Raw genomic sequence first — 19,757 nt, 5'->3', positions numbered from 1 at the left:
GCAGAGATAGATTCTCAGTGCCAGCACTGAGGCTGGGTCCAGGGGCAGGTGGCACGGGGGAGGCAACGTCATCACTCCACAGCTGGTCAATGTCCCTTTCAGTGAGTTATCAGACAGCCTGCTGGAGGACCTGATTGCTGCTCACCTGGTGCTGCCCAACCGTGTGACTGTGCCCGTGAAGAAGGGGCTGGATATAACCAGCCTGCGCGTCCCTCTCCCCTGTGTGAGTACTGCGAGCGGGCGAGCTCCAGAGCATCAGGCCAGTGAGGAGGGACTCTGGCCACGGCTGGGTTCTGAACAGTACTCATTAGTGGGACTCCTCATGCTCTTTTTGAGGACATGGCAACCAGTTTCACAGGGTGCCACCGAGTCTGGGATGGTGTGTTGTTGCTGTAAAGATATATATATATGTCTTTTACCCTGCACTAGTTCCAGCACTGTAGTGCCTCAAGATATCTGGTAGATATCCTCATCTCAGTCAGCAAAGCCTCTCACCCACTTTGCTCCATCCCATATCACACTGCCGATGGCTTCTCTCTGGGCTTGGTGACAATCTCTCTACCCATCTAGTTCCCAAGGCAGGTGGCCACCATGGCAGACATATACACGTCTCCAGCCACCACACACGCTCTTGAATTAAATTTCGCCACATGAAAGAACATACAACACAATAACCTCTGATCCAATTGATAAGATAAAATTGCCCACCTAGACATACAAAGCCCTGTACACATCCATCCCTTAAGAATAACAACCTGTAAATGTGCAGAGAGGACTCTAACATCCGCCTCCATGTTCTCCTGGCTGCCTCTCTCTCCCTTGTTCCAGTCTCCTCCTCTCTCTCAAACTTTTCTCCCGCCCATCCTCCCTTCTCGTCCAATGATAGGCCTCATTCTACCTTATACCTGCCTACACCTGTATAACGACATCATCCTACAGTGTGTGACTTGCCCCAATTCACCAGCTGGGAAGGATCAGAACCCTTACCCTGCTCCTGTCCTCAGTGCAGCTTGCAGTTGGAACTATGGTAGACACTCTGTGACATGTGGTTCCCCTTCCTCCCTAGGAAAGCTCCCTTGACTCTGTTGAGTGGCAGATAGAACCTTTGATCTACAGAATAGGGAAGTTTCTTGGTTAAAATAGGACTGGGAATTCTTTGGGTTCTGAGTCCATTTCCCCCAACTTCCTGGGGCCCACTCGTGGGGCCCTGATTTCCCTCTGGCTGCCCTACTTAAAGGAGCACTGGCTCAGGGCCACTGAAGAGGAAAACACACCCATCTCACTGTCTGCCAGGTGAAAAGTCTTAGGCCTTCTGCTTCTGCTCAGCCTAACACAGACTGTAGTGCACACACTAAGTTCAGGGACAAGAGCTGGCTAGGGAGGCGGCATGATGTCCCCAGTCTTCCCACGGTGGCTCGGTGGCTCTCACCCACATGACATATGCAGCCATCCTATAACAATGGTAAGCGTTGTCTCACCCATGTAAGAATTCCTAAAAACATTTTATTCCGAGTGCATTCCATTGGGAATGTACTGATAGTTTGCCACACTTAAGACTCTCTGGTGGTAGCTTCTGTGTTTCTGGTAACTGGTCAAGAATATTTACATTGATTTCATTCTGTTCTCTATATTTGTTTTACTTTTTAATTTTCTTTACTATTACATAAAGTAGCCGTGTGTTTCTAAAGGCCAATATCCAATCCCTGCCCTACCCTCACCCCACTTCCACCTAAGTAAAGGTTTTCTTTCCATTGCATTTGAGCGTTAGTGAATGTGGACACACACACACACACACACACACACACACGGCCATGTGCGCGCATCTTTGTTTATAGTCCTCATTTCTTTTTATTGCTAGAATTTGGTTAGTTTTTTCAGAATTTCATAGTGTGTTTTGGAGAAGGGAGACAGACTCAGAGGCCATGGGGGCCGACTCCTAGCTGAAGAGCCATTGATCCTGCTAGAGGAGGAGACTTACCAGTGCTATAATCTTAAAGAGGATGACTTTCTCTCTCCCTGGAATTTTGCCTGGCTTGAGCTTTCCCAGGTCTTGTGAATGCTGTCACAACTACTGTGAGTTCCTATATTCAGTTCCACTGCTGGGCTAGAAAATAGCGTTTCCTTGTAGTGATCCAGCACCTCTGACTCTTACGATCTCGCCACTCCCTCTTCTACAGTGATCCGCGAGCTTCGGGAGGAGGGGCTGTGATACAGATGTCCAGGGCTGAGCATTCAGTCTCATTTTCTGTCTTAATCGCCATCTGCTGCAAAATGAAGCTTCTCTGATGAGGGCTGAGAGATGCACTAATGTATGACTCTAATAAGTCATTGGGAATCGGTTTAATACTATATTAGCAGAAGAGTGAAATGTTCTTCCCTGGGACCATGGCCTGTCTCGCTATAGATTCTTGAGAGCAATAATAGTCCCAGATATTCCCATCTTGAGGAGTGGACCGTAAATCCAGTTGGAAAGTGGTGCGTGCCACCATGATATGTGTACCATGGCTGCACCAGTGGACATGTGTTGCCAGCCCAGTCATTATTGTAGCTTTCAGGGTTTACAGCTGGGTACAGCTGATTACTTTCCCTAGTCCAATAACATGCATGGCACTATGAAAGTTAGCCAGTAGGAAATGACTTCCAGGTCAGTCAGTAACCAAGAGCTCTGACAGTAGTCTATAATGTTTGGGGGTCTGTGGGGCCAACAGTTACCACAGAGGTAACCTGATCCTGGCACTTGGATTTTTGTTACCCTATGGAGTCTAGCAGGGCACATTCACCTTACTGTTACAGGATGACACTATTTCAGTGTATGTGTATGTGTGTGTTAGGAAGATTCTACAGTGGAAAAGGCCTTAAGTGCCATTTATCAAGGTCTCCATTTCTTTGATAGATGTTAGTGTATTATTTCCCTTGCTTTTATTGATGCATTTATCATAGACCCCGGTGCCACAGCGCAGAGAGAACCTTCCACATTTCTGCTGATGGCTGCAGAGTGTGTCACTGTGGGAATTGCTGTCACTGCAGCACTAGCTCTGTTGACAGTCAGGCTGTGTCTGGACTTTGGCGGCTACAAACAATGGTGCAGTGCGTGGCCTGTGTGCAGGTCTCTTTCTGTTTTTGCCAGTGTGCCCACAGATAGAGTCCTCAAAGTTGTTTTGTAGATCAAAGAAACTGTGTGCATATTTACTGCTATCTTAAAAAGTATTGTCCCAGGAAAGAGTCATACCCTAAGACCCATGAACTGTGAATTTCCAAGCTCAGTTTTGCATTTCTTTTAAACAGTGGGAGTGTGAGGAAAGGGTCCTCCCTGTGGTGAGTGATCCTCAAGGAGACCCTTATGCATACAGGGACCACCAGTGTAGGCAGGGCCACAGCAGGCTGTCCGGAGAGGCCCTAGCATTCAGTTCATGTACAAGTTTTACAGCAGAGCTGGAGAGAGGCGAACAGAAACAACCTCAGATGAACCAGCTGTTCAGACCAGGTCTGGAGAAGAGTGTGTGGGAAGGCCAGAGCCTTGGATCCAGCACTGGGCCCTGCCATCAGGAGCTGTGTGACCTTGGCGGGGTCACTATTATCTCTGGTTGCCATCTCTGTCCAGACTGTGGAAGGGGGCAGCAGTGTTCTCTGGTGTTTTGGGCCCTGGTATCCTGACTTAAGGATGGTCGGTCACGGAGGCACTTGTGAACTGGGGCTTGGATGTCTCTCAGGGTGTGATCAGAGTCCATTTGCTGGAGGCCAAGAAGCTGGCCCAGAAGGACAACTTCCTAGGGCTCGGAGGCAAGTCAGACCCCTACGCCAAGGTGAGCATTGGCTTGCAGCAGTGCCGGAGCAGAACCGTATACAAGAACCTGAACCCCACCTGGAATGAAGTATTCGAGGTAAGGTCCTCTTCAACCTCCCTCAGAAGTCCTGGTGTCTGCAGGCTTCACTCTGGGCTATGCTGGGCACAGTGGCTCTCATGGCCCCTCATAGAAGCCAAGGTTAGGGTGAAAGTCTTGTTAATGGGCAGGTAGGTTGGTGTAACTTTTGCTCCCTGTCTAGCAGGCTCTCTAGTAAGCTATTCTGACCCCCATTTTCAGTGCCCTTTCTTCTGCAGAACCAGCTGTTGGATGTTTTCAAATGAAAGGAAAAGAACACTGCATAGGCAGTTATGTCCAAGCCCTCAGCCTTCTCTGTTACTAGATCAGTGGGACTCAGCCTGGCAGTCACATGATTCAGGGTCACCACCTAGCTGTCCCTTTCCTCATAACTCCATCTACATGCTCTGTTACATCCGGTCCCAGAAAATGACAGAAGGCCAAGAAAGGGCAGCTTAAGTTTCTTCATGTCCCACAGCCCCCATGAGAAGGTGACAGCCCAAGGCAAAGCAGATGGCATCCACTGTCCTCTGGGCACCATGCCATGGAGCGCTTGTGTTGTCTCTGGTCCCTGTGCTTCCCTCCAGGGAGGCCCCAAGCTGGGCTTTGGCAGTCTGTGGGTTGTAGCATCTGACTCATCAGTCAAGACCCGCAGGGCAAGATGCTTCTCTGTCCTTGCAGTTTATGGTGTACGAGGTGCCTGGGCAGGACCTGGAGGTGGACCTGTATGACGAGGATGCTGACAGGGATGACTTCCTGGGCAGGTGAGGAGTGGGAATCTGGGTTTTGAAGTCTCTTCCATGCTTAGAGTACAAGGTTGGGACTTGGGGCATTTAGAAAGGACAGGTTCTCACTGCTTCATGACCTGTAACCCCATGACAACTGCCACTGTGACAAGAGTGACTGTACCAGACAGTCTGCCATAGCATTCTACAGTCCTTTACAAACCTCCCTAGACATTTCCCTGGAAGAGAGTGGTAAAGAAGCAGAGAGAGGTCCCCAGGGCCCGTGTCCCCACTAAGACTCTACCCAGAGTCCCTTTTGGAACAGTGAGTAAGGTGCTGAACCCCCAGGAGCCTTGGTTCCCAGAGGTCCACTACAGGAACCCCCTATAACGGCACTGGCCCTCAATATGCTTACTGCCTTTGTCTCTGCGGCCACAGAACACCCTGCCTTGTCAGATACTAGCGGAATGTTTCAATACGTTTGCCTTTCTGTACGAAGTTCGGTGTAGAGTTTGTGAGTGACTTTGACTATTGTGGTTTTCTACCAAGTAGGGAAGGGCACAGTGTAGCTGGGTCCAGCCTCCCAGAAGAGGACCAAGGGCAAGAGGGGGTGACATAGATGTTTATCCCTTGGAGCAGGAGGCAGGAGCAGAAGGGACTCAAATCTTATGCCCCTTCTTTCCCTGAGTATGGAGTTATGACAAGGAGAAACATGACCAAGAAAATGGAACCACAGCCACCCCGGGGTGCTGCCGCTCCTTCTAGGGTCTTCGTGGTCACGGAGACTGCACTTTGTAGCGTTGTGGGTGGAAAGTACGGCTTGCGTACTCGCCTTCCAGGGCTGAGTTTCAGGTACATGCTGGATGCGTGCACACTTCTGAGTCACACAGGAACTGTGATCTCCCTCTGACTGACAGGACCTGCAGGTTGGGGTTGGCTTGTGACAGGCTAGGGAACATTGTGATATGGGACTTCCCGGCGTTCTCACACATTTGTCATCTGCTATTGCCACCTACACGACACTGGTACCATTTATTGCCACTGAGAGTGCACTGGAACCAGTTTGCAAGTCAGAGGGGCATTAAAGCGCCTCTGGCATTTAGAGGGCATGAGTCCAGCCAGGAGGGCCATCTCCTGTAATGCATGAACAGTTTGCACAAAGGAGAATTACTCCACTCAAAACGCCAGCCGCAGTATTGTTCAAACCCCAGAGGAAATGTATCCAGACCTCTGCTTGTCCCTACTGGGACCAGGAGCCACTACCTCCCTACAGCATAAGCCCAGTGGAGCAACCCTGGAGGTTAGTTAGCCCTTCCTCTTCTCCAGCTACAGTTGGTCTCCCACTGTTTACCTGGGATGAAAGGGAGTACTGTCCCAGTGGCCACATTCATTCACCTGAGAACGGGCCACGGTGGCCCCGGGGCCTGCTCTGGACAGGGCTGTCCTCACTCTTGGTCTTCCAGCCTGCAGATCAGCCTTGGAGATGTCATGAAGAACAGAGTGGTGGATGAGGTAGGGATGGCACACCCAGCCCCGGGGTTTCCAGGGACACCCTGTCAGTGTACAGCTCTAGCATGTCACTTCAGTCATCTGGCCCTGGGCTGCACACATGTCCATTCCCAGGGATGAGAGCTGGGTGAGGTCCAGATGGCTCCGGGAACCCCCCTCTGGCTGGAGTTAGAGGTTTCCCTGGGAAATACCTGTGGGATAAGGGAACTCAGCAAGGGAGTCACATCATAAGGAAGGGAGGCTGGGGAGGGGTTCACAATCCCAAAGTGTAGGATTTTTCTCCCCACAGCTTCTAATCCCTCTGAGCCTCTCTCTGGGTTGGCTAATCTTCCCCCACCCCTGAATCTCGAAACTATAGCCCCCAAATTGTCTGCAACCCATTTCTATCCTTGAACTTGTCTTTCCTTCTCCTGACCACAGTGGTTTGTCCTGAATGACACGACCAGTGGGAGGCTGCACCTGAGGCTGGAGTGGCTCTCACTACTCACTGACCCAGAAGCGCTGGAGGTGAGCGGGTGTCAGTGGCTCCCTAGCAGACAGGACTGTCATAGGAGACTCAGGTAGAGGAGGGGAAGGAAGAGAGTCCACTTTTGCCTCATGGTTCAAATAGAGACAGGAAAGGAGACAGCCCCCAACACTTGTCCCTCTTGTGTGCAGGTAGAGGTGAGGAAGGAAGGGACCCCCATTTGTTGCTGTCTCCCAGAGAACATGTCACTCCGGCTCTTCTCTCCACCAAGGCAGCTCCTCATCTCTCAGCAAAGACGGGGTCCTTGGAGCTCTGTGTCAGGGCCTGTCCCCCGATTTCATAGTGACATCTACTTTTGTCTAACTTGAAGCTATCCTGCTGCAGATGTGTTTGTTCTCGGCCAGCATAAAGCTAGGTTGTTATGTTAGCATGAGGATGGGCGGATGCCTTCTGCCCTGAGTAGACTTCTCCAAAACCTGCCTGTCTCCTCATTCTGGGAGTATTCAGTGAGAGCTGTGTCTGTTTGCAGAACGATAGTGGCCTCTCCACTGCCATCCTCGTGGTCTTCTTAGAAAATGCCTGCAACCTGCCGGTGAGTCGTGGTGGACATGGGCCTTAAGCTCAGCAGTGTCAACCGTGCATGTGCTTTAACCCCATTCTTGTGCTGCAGAGAAACCCTTTTGACTATCTGAACGGTGAATATCGAGCCAAAAAACTCTCCAGGTTTGTCAAAGTAAGTGAACACAGCCGAGGACCTGACTCTTCCCCTGAAGTGACTATAGCCTGGCCTGCCTGTCACGTAGCCTCGGCTCACCCGGTCTACGGGGCAAGGTCCTAGGCTTGGCACTTTATTCTCAGTCGTCATTACCCCGGAGCCCCATAGTAATGTATTCGGGTTTTCTTGTTGTCAAGAGTGGGTGCTGTTACAGAAAAGGATGCAGAGGGTGGAGGGCCTGGGCCTGGGCAGAGTGGTAGGTGGAGCTTGTTCCAGTTCTGGCCTCTGCTCTGCAGCCTGGGTCCTTAGCCAGGGTGGTCTCACACAGGACCCATGCCCTAGTGCAGCCCTCGATGCCAGGAAGCCTACTCCCCAACAGGAGACATTGGCTACCCTACGACCTGACAACATACCTTGGGGGAGGGCGGATGGAGAGGGATAGGCTGTCTTGGGCCCATCCCTGAGACACTGTGGCTCCCCCTACAGAATAAGGCCAGCAGAGACCCTTCCTCATATGTCAAGCTATCTGTGGGCAAGAAGACCTTTACCAGTAAGGTAAGACAGGCACTATGCAGGCCTGAGGTGAGGAAATGGAGCTCCTACCCCTTTTAAGGAGAGACAGGAGAAAGGGCGATTTCTCGTGCTGAATGCTCAAAAGGCCTTTGAATCCCTTCCCTATGTGACAAGTGACTCCACCGAGGACAGGCCGGCAGAATTAGGGTTTACCTTGAGCATGGTGTGAAGCCATGCCCTTCTGCTACACTGACTGTCCCCGAGTTCCTCGGCAGCTGTGGCCACGATGAGCGCGTGTCCACCTGGCCCTCAGAGGATCTCGCCCTTTCTGTTCTCAGACCTGTCCCCACAGCAAGGACCCCGTGTGGAGCCAGGTGTTCTCCTTCTTTGTGCACAGCGTGGCGGCTGAGCAGCTCTGCCTCAAGGTTTGTTTGAAGCTGGGCTCTGTGGACAGTTGGGAGGATTCTAGGCCAAGGGCAGGAGAGTTGTCTGTGTACCTTGGGCAGTTCCCGCAGTCGGCCCCATAGTGTGTGGGAGGTTTTGAGGCCCTACTAGCTCTCAGTCCCTTGAGTTGGTGCCCAAGGTCACCACTCTGGAGACTGTGGGAAGCCAAACGGTTTGCTCTCTTAGTTCCTTCAGTACAAATGATCTTTACAGTCTCACAGTACCAGGGTCCTGTGCTAGAGTCTAATATTTACAAAAGTTCTGCAGAATTACCTTTTCACACAAGCAAATACAGGCTAAAGCAACGATCTGCCGAAGAGCTCATGGCAACAAGTGGTGGAGCTGGGTGAGATCTTTGTGGAGCCTTTAACTAAGCCTAAACGTTCTGTCATACAACAGCACAAAAGCCCCCCTGGTCCTGAGGCCAGACTAGCCTCATGCACACCATCATCACCTCTACTCTGATCACTCTTCCCCAGATTCTCAGCAGGTACAAGGTCTGGCCTGTTTCCACTCCTGCCAGATACTAATTGCTCCATAGTCCATACTTACTGGAGCAAGCCCAGACGCACCAGGACCAGCACCAGCTAACAGTGGTAGCAAGGTGGACTTAGCTCCCCTAATTTTGCGACTGGCCCATGCCCAGGTGCTGGATGATGAGCTGGAGTGCGCTCTGGGGGTGCTGGAGTTTCCCCTGTGCCAGATCCTCTCCTGTGCTGACCTCACCCTTGAACAGTGCTTCCAGCTGGATCACTCAGGCCTGGACAGCCTCATCTCCATGAGGCTGGTGCTTCGGGTAAGTATCTCCTATCTTGGTGGGTAAGGGTGGGGTAGAACAGGTCCCAGCCCTGAGCATCTGTTGACTGTAAAAGCCAGGAGAGAGGTCTATGTTGTCATCTACTCACTGGGTCACTGCATCACAGATGGCCTTAAGGAACGAGAACGTAGCAGGCTAAGTACACAGTAGGATAGCGGGTTAAGTACAGACTTAAATGATCTCAAGGGGATTATCAACTTTGCTGAGAGTTTTGGTTCCACAGGAATGTATCTACTCTTGTTGCTTCAAACACTGCCTCTCCCATTCCTTTCATCCTTCCTCCTGGAACTTCCATGCATGCCTTTTTCTGTCCTTGGTCTATGCCACCACACTGACTGGTCTCCACACTCCAGGCCTTTCCTTCCCTTCCGGGCTAATTTCCTCAGAGCCATCATCCTAATCGCAATGTTTGCCTTACTGTTTGTTAGTGTGGCTCTTATTCCAACAGTGATTTTATTTTCATCTTCATTTCACCCCTTCCAAACCCACCTGGTCTTTTTCATGCCTACCTTCCCACCCCATCTTTAGTCATTTGAAATGTTGACATTGTAATCTGTAGATTCTGTTGTCTGAAGATCTTGGTTTGGGAGTAAATTTTTTCCCACAGTACATGGATAATGTGATTATCACGAAAAAGTTTGAGGGAGGTACATGTTACACACCCATAATACCCAGTCTTCGTATTATGACCCCCCCCCCAAAGGTATTGGGAATAAATTTTGCTATTTAGCTTGTCTTGTGTTTTCAGGGTGACTATTCTGTGGCTGTCAGGAAAGTGTTTAGTCTACTTGGTGGCTTAGATCAAGGCTGCTCTGCTGGAGAAGTTCAGCTTTTGTTCCAGCAAGAGTGCCACACAACATTAGAGACCTAAAAGCATTGTTATGTTAATTTTAGTGGGGTTTTTTTTTAAACCCATAGTAAGTCTGAATATGAACTGGGAACTCTTGACGACAGGCTATAGATGGTGTGTGTGTGTGGTGGTGGGGAGACCTTTCCCTATAAACAACTTTGTCGTCTGCCTCCAGTTCTTACGTGTGGGGGAACGAGAGCTAGGAAGCCCATACACCGGACCCGATGCTCTAAAAAAAGGTCCTCTGTTCGTCAAGAAGGTGGACACCAACCAGGGTTGTAAAGCCCCAACCCTGAAAGAAGACCTTACAGATGTGACAAGCATCTTGAACCCTGCCTCTTACATCAAGGGAGCCTCCAAGAGCACTGATAACATCAGTGTGGCCACCAAAGCCCCAGAACCTAAGCCTGAGCCCCAGGAGACAGGCCTGGAGCCCAAAGGCAAGGACGGTGCCACAGGGCTCTGTGAGTCCCTGGGAAGGAAGAAGAACCCAGCTACTACCTTCCTGACTGTCCCAGGCCCGCACTCGCCAGGGCCTATCAAGTCACCCAGACCCATGAGCCGCCCTGCCTTTCCATTCGCATGGCCACTCACGAGGGTGGCTCCCAGCATGTCCTCACTCAACTCCCTGGCCTCTTCCTGCTTTGACTTGACAGATGTCAGCTTCAACACTGAGTATGCACCTCTCCGCTCCATCTTGTCTAAAATAACTTGCATGGAAAGTAGATAGGAAAGTACAGACCTGCTCACATTCAAGTTTCTCACAGAAATGTTTACAAGAGGCAGCTCGGACTAATAGGAAGAGCACAGGGTGAGGGGAGAGGTCTACTGTGGGCTTATGGCTCTGGCTACATAGACTTCAGTGTTAGGGTCCCGTCCATAGAAGCGCTTCCTGGATTCTAAGTATAGTGGGCTAACACGAAAGTTTAGAATATGAACTTACATGATAAGGGCCTGCCATGTATTCAGTGGTTCCTATGGACTTAGCATGTTATCTGATCTAACTCGATCTTAATAACCCTGCACGACAGAAGAGACCATTATACAACCCCAATTCCCATAAGCAACCACGACATAAGGGGCTAGTTCCCTCCAGGGTCGGCCATGCTTTCTACTGAGAATTAAGATAATTACACTGAATGCTGGGCAGAACCCCGAAGAGAATTACTGACTCCGATGAGTCTGTGTTCCTCACATAGGACATTCTTCTCTGACTTTGGGTGAAGGGGAGAGGGACAATTCTGACAGTGACAGAACCCTTTTCTTTTTTAACAGATCTGGGGACTGCAGGCTGCGACGGCTGGGTGAGATTCAGCTCACAGTGCGCTATGTGTGTCTTCGACACTGTCTCAGGGTGCTAGTCAACGGCTGCAGGTAAAGAGGCTCTGCGACCAGGGAGGTCCCTTGGAAGGGTCAGGTGACCATATAGAAGGAGTGCTTAGGGTGATGGCAAGAGCATGTCCTCCTAAGTGACATTTGAGGACCCATAGGGCATGGGTGGCAGGGTATGTTGAGTGGCCCTTCTCTGAGTACTGGTGGGGTCAACAGGGCTTTGCTCAGACACCTCTGAACTCTACTGTCTTGGGGTGGCCAATGCCAAGTAGGTCTTCCTAAGCAGGAACTACCAACTTTCTTAGGTACAAAGTACTTGGTTACATCCTAGACAGCACAACATGTGTGTTCAAAACCACAGCTGGTATCCTGCTTTAATTGTGCAGGCGTTTGCCTTGCATTTGTGCAGAGTACAGAGAATTTTAATCCTCAGGCCCATCTACTCCCCAGTGGCTCGTACAGCCTCCTCCCAAATGAGTACTTTCCATGTGTAAGAACCAGGAACTCCGTTTCTCTGCACATCAGAAACTTGACACCCTGCACCAGCAGTGGCGCTGATCCCTATGTCCGCATCTACCTGTTGCCAGAGAGGAGATGGGCGAGTCGGAAGAAGACCTCGGTAAAGCAGAAGACCCTGGAACCCCTATTCGATGAGACGTGAGTAGGGCAGCACTTAGCAAACCTCAGTCATTTGCACTGAGTACCAAGGTGATGTGTTGGAGCTTGCCAGATATGGGGGAGGGGAGGACACCAGGCTAGGTGACTTCATGAAGCCCCATATACTTTTCAGTGGGAAAAAGGGCCACTAGGGCAATTTACCCCAGAATGTGATCAAGTGCTCACACTTGCTGTCGACGGTGGATGGTACATTCTCTCTCTCAGTTCTTTTGCCTGTCTTCCCTCCCATAACATAACCAAGTTGGCAGATGAAAGACATCCTTTCTATCATCCACATCTTTGAGGACAAAACTGATAGGCAGGTTGTAAGCACATGTATTGCTTTTAAGAAATTCAGTTGTCCTTTAAAAAATTTTTATGTGTATATTCCACATGTACAGTAGTGCCTTCAAAGTCCAGAAGAGGGTGTTGGACCCTCCCAAGCTTCAATTACAGATGGCCTTGAGCCACTTGATGTGGGTGCTGGGAACTGAGCTCCAAGCCTCTGCAAGAGGAGCCAGTGATCTTGGCCACTGAGCTGTTGTGTCCGCCTCTGCTTTGCAGCCCTAAGAGAAGACATTTCCAGCCAGGTTGGACACAGGACTCTTTTCCTCTTGTTTTAATCAATCATAACTACTCCAAAAGGCTGAAACTGAGTCCTCTTTGGTCTATGTCTATCCTCATCAACAAAGTAGTCCAACAATTCACTGAACACCATGCCAGGCACACCATCCTCTAGCTACAGAGTGGGTACCACCTTGAAGGAGAACTCTGCAAGTTATACAAAGATGCCAAAATGGTTACAGCAGAACATGAGAGAGTTTAACAAGATGAAAGCCAGGGTTATCTGAAGGCAGATGAACAGACCTCAGCATAAAGAGAAACCTACCAGTGAGGTTAGTTACAGGTTCCCCTGGGGAGCCATGAAAAGGCTAGGACACAGTCAACTATTTTCTGTGCAGCTCCAGTAAGCATAGTCCATGAGCATCCGGGTTACCATGGTAGACCAGGTTGGGGTGAGGTGTTCCTCTGAGCAGGTGCAGATGAGGGGGGCAGCACTGTCAGTGGAGTCGGGACACAATGTGACACACTGAACAGCACCCCTCTGAGAGGGCCTCTCAGGCAGTCTCTTGACACTGCCTGCATCTGGAGACAGCTCACCTGTGATGAAGATGCACAGAAAGCCTGGGAGCCCGGGCTGATTCTGTTGCTTTTAAGTTGACAGCTCTTGTTTTGGTGGAAAGTGGAAGAAGACAACGAGCTATGACTTCAACAGAAGTTACTGCACGCCAACCTCATTTTTAATGTTTTGACTTTTAAAGGTTTGAATTTTTTGTTCCCATGGGAGAAGTACAGAAGAGGTCACTGGATGTTGCAGTGAAAAACAGTAGACCTCTCGGCTCACACAGAAGGAAGGAGCTGGGGAAAGTGAGTAGCCGCGTTTCCCTGTTCCTAACACTGCTGGTTCATTCTGGCTCTTACTAGAACCGACCCTAAGGAGGGCAGCCTCCTTGAAGGGTGTTTTGTTTTCATATTCTTCAGACCTGATGGAGAAATATAACTTAGTACAGACATTATTTTAACAACCTTGCGAATATCCAAATCAATATTCCCTAAGTTTGTTACATCTACTCACACATAGGTATTACCTATTGTTTTTTATAAATAGGTCATTAAATAAAACTTGGATTGCATTAGGTCAAGGTTTCTGTTAAGAGGAGATGTAATTCCAGGAGTGTACCAGGAGGACTCCTGCATGGCAGTTCAGAACTGCACTTCTGTTTTCAACAATGACTGTCTGTGCTCATCTCTGCAATGCCTACTTCTATGAAAATGACAGTAAACATCAACGTTAAATTATCTGTACTTCTTGAAGGTAGTCTTTGAATATCTTAAATTCATGTTCCAAACAGGAACAGCTTTTACGTTGTTTGAGACAGGGTCTCACTAGGTAGCTCTGGCTGGCCTAGAACTCAGTATGTAGACCAGGCTGGCCTCGAACTTAGTGTTCCACCGGCCACTGCCTCCCAAGTGCTGAAGTGCTGGGTATGGAATAGCTCTTTCTAAAACTCTGAGGCCAGTGTCTACACTCTGTCTGGAGAGGCTTCTCCCCGGGAAGGGACGGGAAAGACCCCATCCCTAGCTGAGGAGCTACTGGCAGTGACCAGCTGCTGGGGGAGAGGTAATTCTGGAGCAGGGCCGTTGGTAGGCTGCCACACTGTGCACACACGAACAAAACCCACTGAATCCAGTTAGTAATTAACAATAGAGACACGAAGGTGGAATGCGAACACTGCAGTGCTCTAGTGGAAGCTGGGGGAGGGGAAATATAGATACAATTATACTCAAAGAATAATTAAAAATATTACCCTGCTAGAAACTGGAACCTTCACGCTCAGCCAACTTCGCCCCAGAACATAGTTATGGAAAGCACTGACTGTTTGTCATTACTCAGGTGCTGATTGACTTATCAAAACAGGATCTGATTAAGGGCTTTTCACAGTGGTAAGTGTGCCTTTTCCTTCTTCCCTTTATCACTGTCAACATGTAAGACACCGTCTCAGACAGCTGCCCTGGACCCCAGAGTTCTTTGCCTTTCAGTATTACTCAGATGCTTTTCCTTAGGTGTTAAAGACTGTAGGTCTGCCTGCAGCCCACTGTAACTGTAGCACTGTCCCTGGCTTCTGCTGTCTCCACAGAGGCCTGATGCTTGTCTTGTTGCAGCCCCAGTTCTCACTACTAACACACTCCAAACCCATTCTTACAGGTATGAACTGACTCCAGACGGACAGCCCAGAAGCTGACAATGACCTCTTATGTCCTGTGTTAGAAAGTGAATCTGTGTATTTTTGTCATTTAAATCAGAACATTTGAAGGAAGTATATATTGTATGAACTCTTAACTACATGATACTACATGGGTAGTAGAAGAAGGTCGTGTAAAAGCAGGAACTATTCCTGTTAATTTGGATTAATTCAAATCCGCAAAGAAACGGTGGCATTTGTAGCTAAGGAGGCACCAAAACCTCAGTATTGACTTCTCACGTTGGTAAGTAACCTGTGCCTGTCTCCAACACAGGGTTGTGGCAGAGGAAGCCTGTTTAGGGCATGTACCAGCAGTCCTGGGCAGGTATCAACCACAGGAGGGCACTCTTTTGTGAACTAAAAAGCATCCAAAGTCAAAACCCAGAGCTACCACTGCCAAAGCCCCCCCCCCCCCCCCCCCCCGTTGTCCCCTGTGATGGTGTAAGCCTGCCTTGGCCCTGGTTCTGATTTGGAGCTGTGGTGTATGTTCCTAGGGGCAACAGTGCTAAGAGTGATATCCTTAAGTAAATGCTCTGGGAAAGCCGAGGCACAAACCTCTGGTATGCGGCATTATTTCCATAGGAAAATTTGAGCCCAGCCCCAAAACAAGGTTCGTGTCTGAACCCTGGGTCCAGGAGGCTACAGCACAGCCACCTCCTAGGAGGAATGGTGGGGCCTTTTTGTATTTCTGTTAGGCAAGTTTGAGACTTAGTCCTGCTGTTGTAAGAAACTGATGGGTCTCCCAAATATACATGTTAAGAGGAAAAAATATGGACACTGTGTATTTAAGCAAGTGCCTTTTACACATTTCAGTTTGTAAGACCAGATAGACTTTTGTTCTCTGTGTTTCTAGAGTGACGATCACCCATTCAGACCACACTCCCTGTCATCTTCTATAGTGCTTTTCCTTTTTATTTATTATTATTCCGTGTAGGATGTGAGCAGGTGCAAAACACCTATGGATACATAGGTTCTGGGCGGGCTTGTGCAACAGATGACCTTTAGCCATCTCCGATGTTCTTCTAAAGAATGCTACCGAGTGGGCATGGTGGCAAATGTCTTTAGTCCCAGCTCTGGGAGGCTCAGGCAAGTGGCTCTCTGTGGGTTCAGGCCAGCCAAGGCTACAAAGTATGACTGACTCTCAAAAACAAAACAACAAAAATTGGCAATGTTCTACTGGGCATGGTGGCCCACACCGGTAATCCCAGCACTTGGAGGCCGAGGTGGCCTGCCTCAACAACACAACTATAGTGTTCACTCTGACTTACTGTAGGGTATGTGTTATTTATTATAGACTGTAATATTCATAGCTCCAACTCACCTATCAAGTGTGAGCTGTGGTTTCTGTTGCTGCTGTACTCCTGTGCAGATGTGTGTCCATTCAGCAGCATCCTGAGGATACAGAACAGTCTACACACTGTCGTCTTTTCCAGTGGCCAGCCCACACTGGAAGTGGCCAGTCTCACTTTCCAGCTTAACAATGCTCAGTGTAGGCAGGTGGATCTCTGAGTTCAAGACCATCCTGGTCTTCAGAGTAAGTTCTGGGACAGCCAAGACTACACAGAGAAACCCTGTGTCCAAAACCAGAAGCCAATTCTTAGTGTTGTAACATTAATTTTTTTTAATGTTTACACTCTGTCTGTTAGGCCTCATACTAAGCAACTACAATATTTTGTTTGATAATGTTTTAGTTTATATCCCAGTTGAACCAGACTACCTGATGCATAATACAGATTTTGTAAATATTTCTATTTGTGTGTGTGTTTCATTTCTATTTGTGTGTGCAGAGAGAAAGAAACTAGAGGATACCCCCGCCCTTTTTTCATTGAGGTAGGATCTCTCACTAGCCAGAAACTCATCGAGTAGGCTAGATTGGCTGGCCAGCGTGAATCCTAGGGATCCAAATCTCCAACTTCCCCTGCGTTGGGAACACAAGATGCACCACCATTATCTGTTTTTAATAATAATGTGAGTTCTGGGGCTCAAACTCAGGTCCTTATATTTGCAAAACACATACTGTTCTGACTGAGCCAACAACCCCTCTGAGCTTGACATTTCTATCTTGAAGTCTCACAATAAAATATGGCCGTTGACACCCACCTCACTAATGACACTGTGATTTCCCCCTAAATAGACAAGTATGAAAATGGAAAAGCGCCAAAGAGAAAGGACTTATCATATAAATATTAGCCAGCCTAGAACTGATGGTGACAGGTGGGAAAACCTGCCACTCCCCCAAAATACATAAGGAACCTGTATATTACTTACCTTTCTGCAATAACAGAATATCATGGCCAAAGCACCTTTCAGAAGGACTCACTTTACCCAATGGTTCTAGAGAATTCCATAAGCATGGTGTAGCATGGCTACAGGCAGCAGGTGTGGTGGCAGGAACAGGAAACTAAGAGTTCACATCTTACACTGAAAGCACAAACCACCAACTACAAGTAGGTTGAGGCCTTAAACTTTCAAATCTGGATCCCAGCAAAGCACTTCCTGTAACGAGGCTGCACCTCCTAAACCATGCCACCAACTGGTGACCAAGCCTTTAAACATCTAAGCCTGTGGGGGACATTCTCATTCAAGTAGTTACACCTAGTTAGACAACAAACATGGTCAGCGTAAAAGTATCTGAGGTGAGGTTTCTAGTGATGATAAAGAGAAAACCTAGAGTACGGTACAGCATAGAGACCAAATTGTTAGCATGCACCAGAGAGGCATCACATGAGGACAAGGACCCGTTAGCAGCAGCATAGAGAACAGCTACTCTCAGCTATTAGAGCAAAGGGCCTGACAGTATACACAATCAAGCCGGTGTAAAAACACCCCTAAACTAGAAAGCTGGTTTAGAACTTGAAACCCTGTGGAGCCTTGATAGGCAAGCACAAAGCCCACACTTAGGACACTTAGGGAATGATGGTCACAAGCTGTCAGCAAGAAGGAAAACATGACATCTTAAAAGTATTCAAGTCCTCATGGGGAAAAACCCAACAGATACAGTAAAACTTAAATTATAGCCAGTCAGGATGTTATGCACCTTTAATCCCAGAACTTTGGAGACAGAAGCTGACAAATCTCTTGAGTTTAAGGACAGAATGATCTACAAAGCAAGTTCTGGGACAGCCAGGACCACACAGAGAAATCTTGTCTCAAAAAGAAAACAAAAGGGGCTGGGGATTTAGCTCAGTGGTAGAGCGCTTACCTAGGAAGCGCAAGGCCCTGGGTTCGGTCCCCAGCTCCGAAAAAAAAAAAAAACCAAAAAAAAAAAAAAAAAAGAAAAAGAAAACAAAAATATAAAACAAGGGCTGCAGAGATGCTCAGCAGCAAGAACATGCATTGCTCTTACAGAGACCAGGGTTCAGTTCCCAGGGCCCACACTGAGTGGCTTGCAACCACCTATCAGCTCTAGAGCAGCGGTTCTTAACCAGTGGGTCTCCGCCCCTTTGAGGTCCGTTGAGCCTTTCACAGGGGTTGCCTAAGACTGCCAGAAATAACATATTTGCATTACAATTCATAACAGTAACAAAATTACAGTTATGAAGTAGCAACAAAATGTTATGGTTGGGAGTCAGCACAACAGGAACTGTAGTAAAGGGTCAGTGTTAGGAAGGCTGAGAATCACTGCTGTAGATGAACTAATGCCCTCTACTGGACTCCATGAGCACCTGCACTCATATGCACATTCCCTGCCCCTTCCCATGTATACAATGAGAAATGCATCTTTAAAAATTCATCTACATGGATTTATGGCAGTGTTGCTGACCTGGAGGGCCTGGCTGTGGTAGCAGAGCCTGAGAGCATGAGCTCTCAGCACGAGGGTGGGCAGTTACCTTTAGCTTCGGATGGCATCCCTGAAGTAGGATTGACGTGAGGCTGTGACAACCGAGAGCAAAGGACGGCTACTGTGAGGAAAAAGAAGATGACAGCTTTTCTTCTGATGAGCGGTTTCTTTAGCTGGATGGTTTCTGGGCAGTTTACTAGTAACTCAACCTCTTGGGCTCTGCCAGCAGCCCCGGCTGTCTGTGTTAGCGACAGTCCACCATCTTAGGTTGATTAGCTCAGTGCATTGAGGAGTCCTGTGCCAGCACCCGAGGGCTGACTCAGCCCAGCACAGGTGCTTAGCCATGTTTCTAAGCTCAGGGCTCGCCTGCTCCCCCTTAGCTCTGGGAGGTAGTATAAGCTTTCGCAAGTTGTTGCTCAGGACCGGTAAGTTTTCTTTACTTTCCTTTCAGTGGTCAACCACCTTTTATTAGTTAGAAATTCTTATATTAATCTTTCATGTTTACTTACTTCTGTCTACTGTATGACAAAGTATATATTCAAAAATTTATGATGATCAGCAAAATAAAGCAACAAAAAGGGACAACTGAGGTATGAAACTTCCAAATCAGTAGTGCAGAGACATTAATGAACCACTTCCCAACGAGGAGATAGGGTACAGAGAAAAACAACATGAAATAAAGAGAGGGCGGTCAAAAGGCCTCATTATAACACAACAAAGCATACTGAAAAACCTAGAAGAGCAACTCATAGTTTGAAATAAAACACAGCGATGCATGTTGCTTCAAAGAGAACAACCTAAAAGACAAAATGAAAAGGAAATGCCAAAGAATACTTTCAATTCTGTTCATATGAACGGTAGCACACGGGTTAAAACAAGACTGCTTCTACTCAACCGCACACTGCAGCCCATGTGGTGAGGCGAGAAAAGGAACAAGTGTGTCTAACACCAACTACTTTTATGGTTAATGCTGCTAACTCAAAAATCACTGAGAATTCTCCACTCACATCGTTAGCCAATAAACAGTGCTGCCTCAAGCTGCATGGTATGCAGTCAAGTGGTTTCACACAGCACCTTCCCCTTAACACCAGACATTTTAATTTTGAATATATATAGTCTAGAAAGCTTATATACAAGTACAGAGAATGTCATGCATGCAAAATCTAAAGTAATCTAAAGGGTTAAGTTGCTCAAATTGACCAGAATGCTTTTTAGCAAGACTGCTGAGTACAGATAGATTTTAAAATCAATTGTAGCTCTGAGCAATTAGGGAATGAAATCAAA

The 19,757-nt window shown here is 48.2% G+C and overlaps 1 protein-coding gene across 2 annotated transcripts in view; it reads left to right on the top strand.

Annotated features, from left to right (window-relative positions):
* Esyt3 (extended synaptotagmin 3) overlaps positions 1-16,443 on the top strand; it is a 46,847-nt gene extending 30,404 nt beyond the window's left edge. Inside the window, 16 exon segments of one of the 2 annotated variants that reach the window (NM_001429430.1) lie at positions 103-223; positions 3,711-3,881; positions 4,542-4,624; positions 6,049-6,097; positions 6,515-6,601; positions 7,090-7,152; positions 7,231-7,293; positions 7,762-7,830; positions 8,127-8,213; positions 8,879-9,028; positions 10,075-10,574; positions 11,175-11,273; positions 11,757-11,888; positions 13,211-13,316; positions 14,344-14,393; positions 14,656-16,443. In NM_001429430.1, the coding sequence (NP_001416359.1) occupies positions 103-223; positions 3,711-3,881; positions 4,542-4,624; positions 6,049-6,097; positions 6,515-6,601; positions 7,090-7,152; positions 7,231-7,293; positions 7,762-7,830; positions 8,127-8,213; positions 8,879-9,028; positions 10,075-10,574; positions 11,175-11,273; positions 11,757-11,888; positions 13,211-13,316; positions 14,344-14,393; positions 14,656-14,692 (1,867 nt within the window). In that variant the 3' untranslated portion in view covers positions 14,693-16,443. 2 annotated transcript variants of the gene reach the window in all.
* Positions 16,444-19,757: the final 3,314 nt, after the last annotated feature.

The sequence above is a fragment of the Rattus norvegicus genome, chromosome 8 (genome assembly GCF_021556685.1).
Source record: "Rattus norvegicus strain SHRSP/BbbUtx chromosome 8, alternate assembly SHRSP_T2T, whole genome shotgun sequence".
Lineage (NCBI taxonomy): Eukaryota > Metazoa > Chordata > Mammalia > Rodentia > Muridae > Rattus > Rattus norvegicus.
Note: the sequence above shows the minus strand (reverse complement) of the source record. Positions and strands in the feature narration are given on the sequence as shown.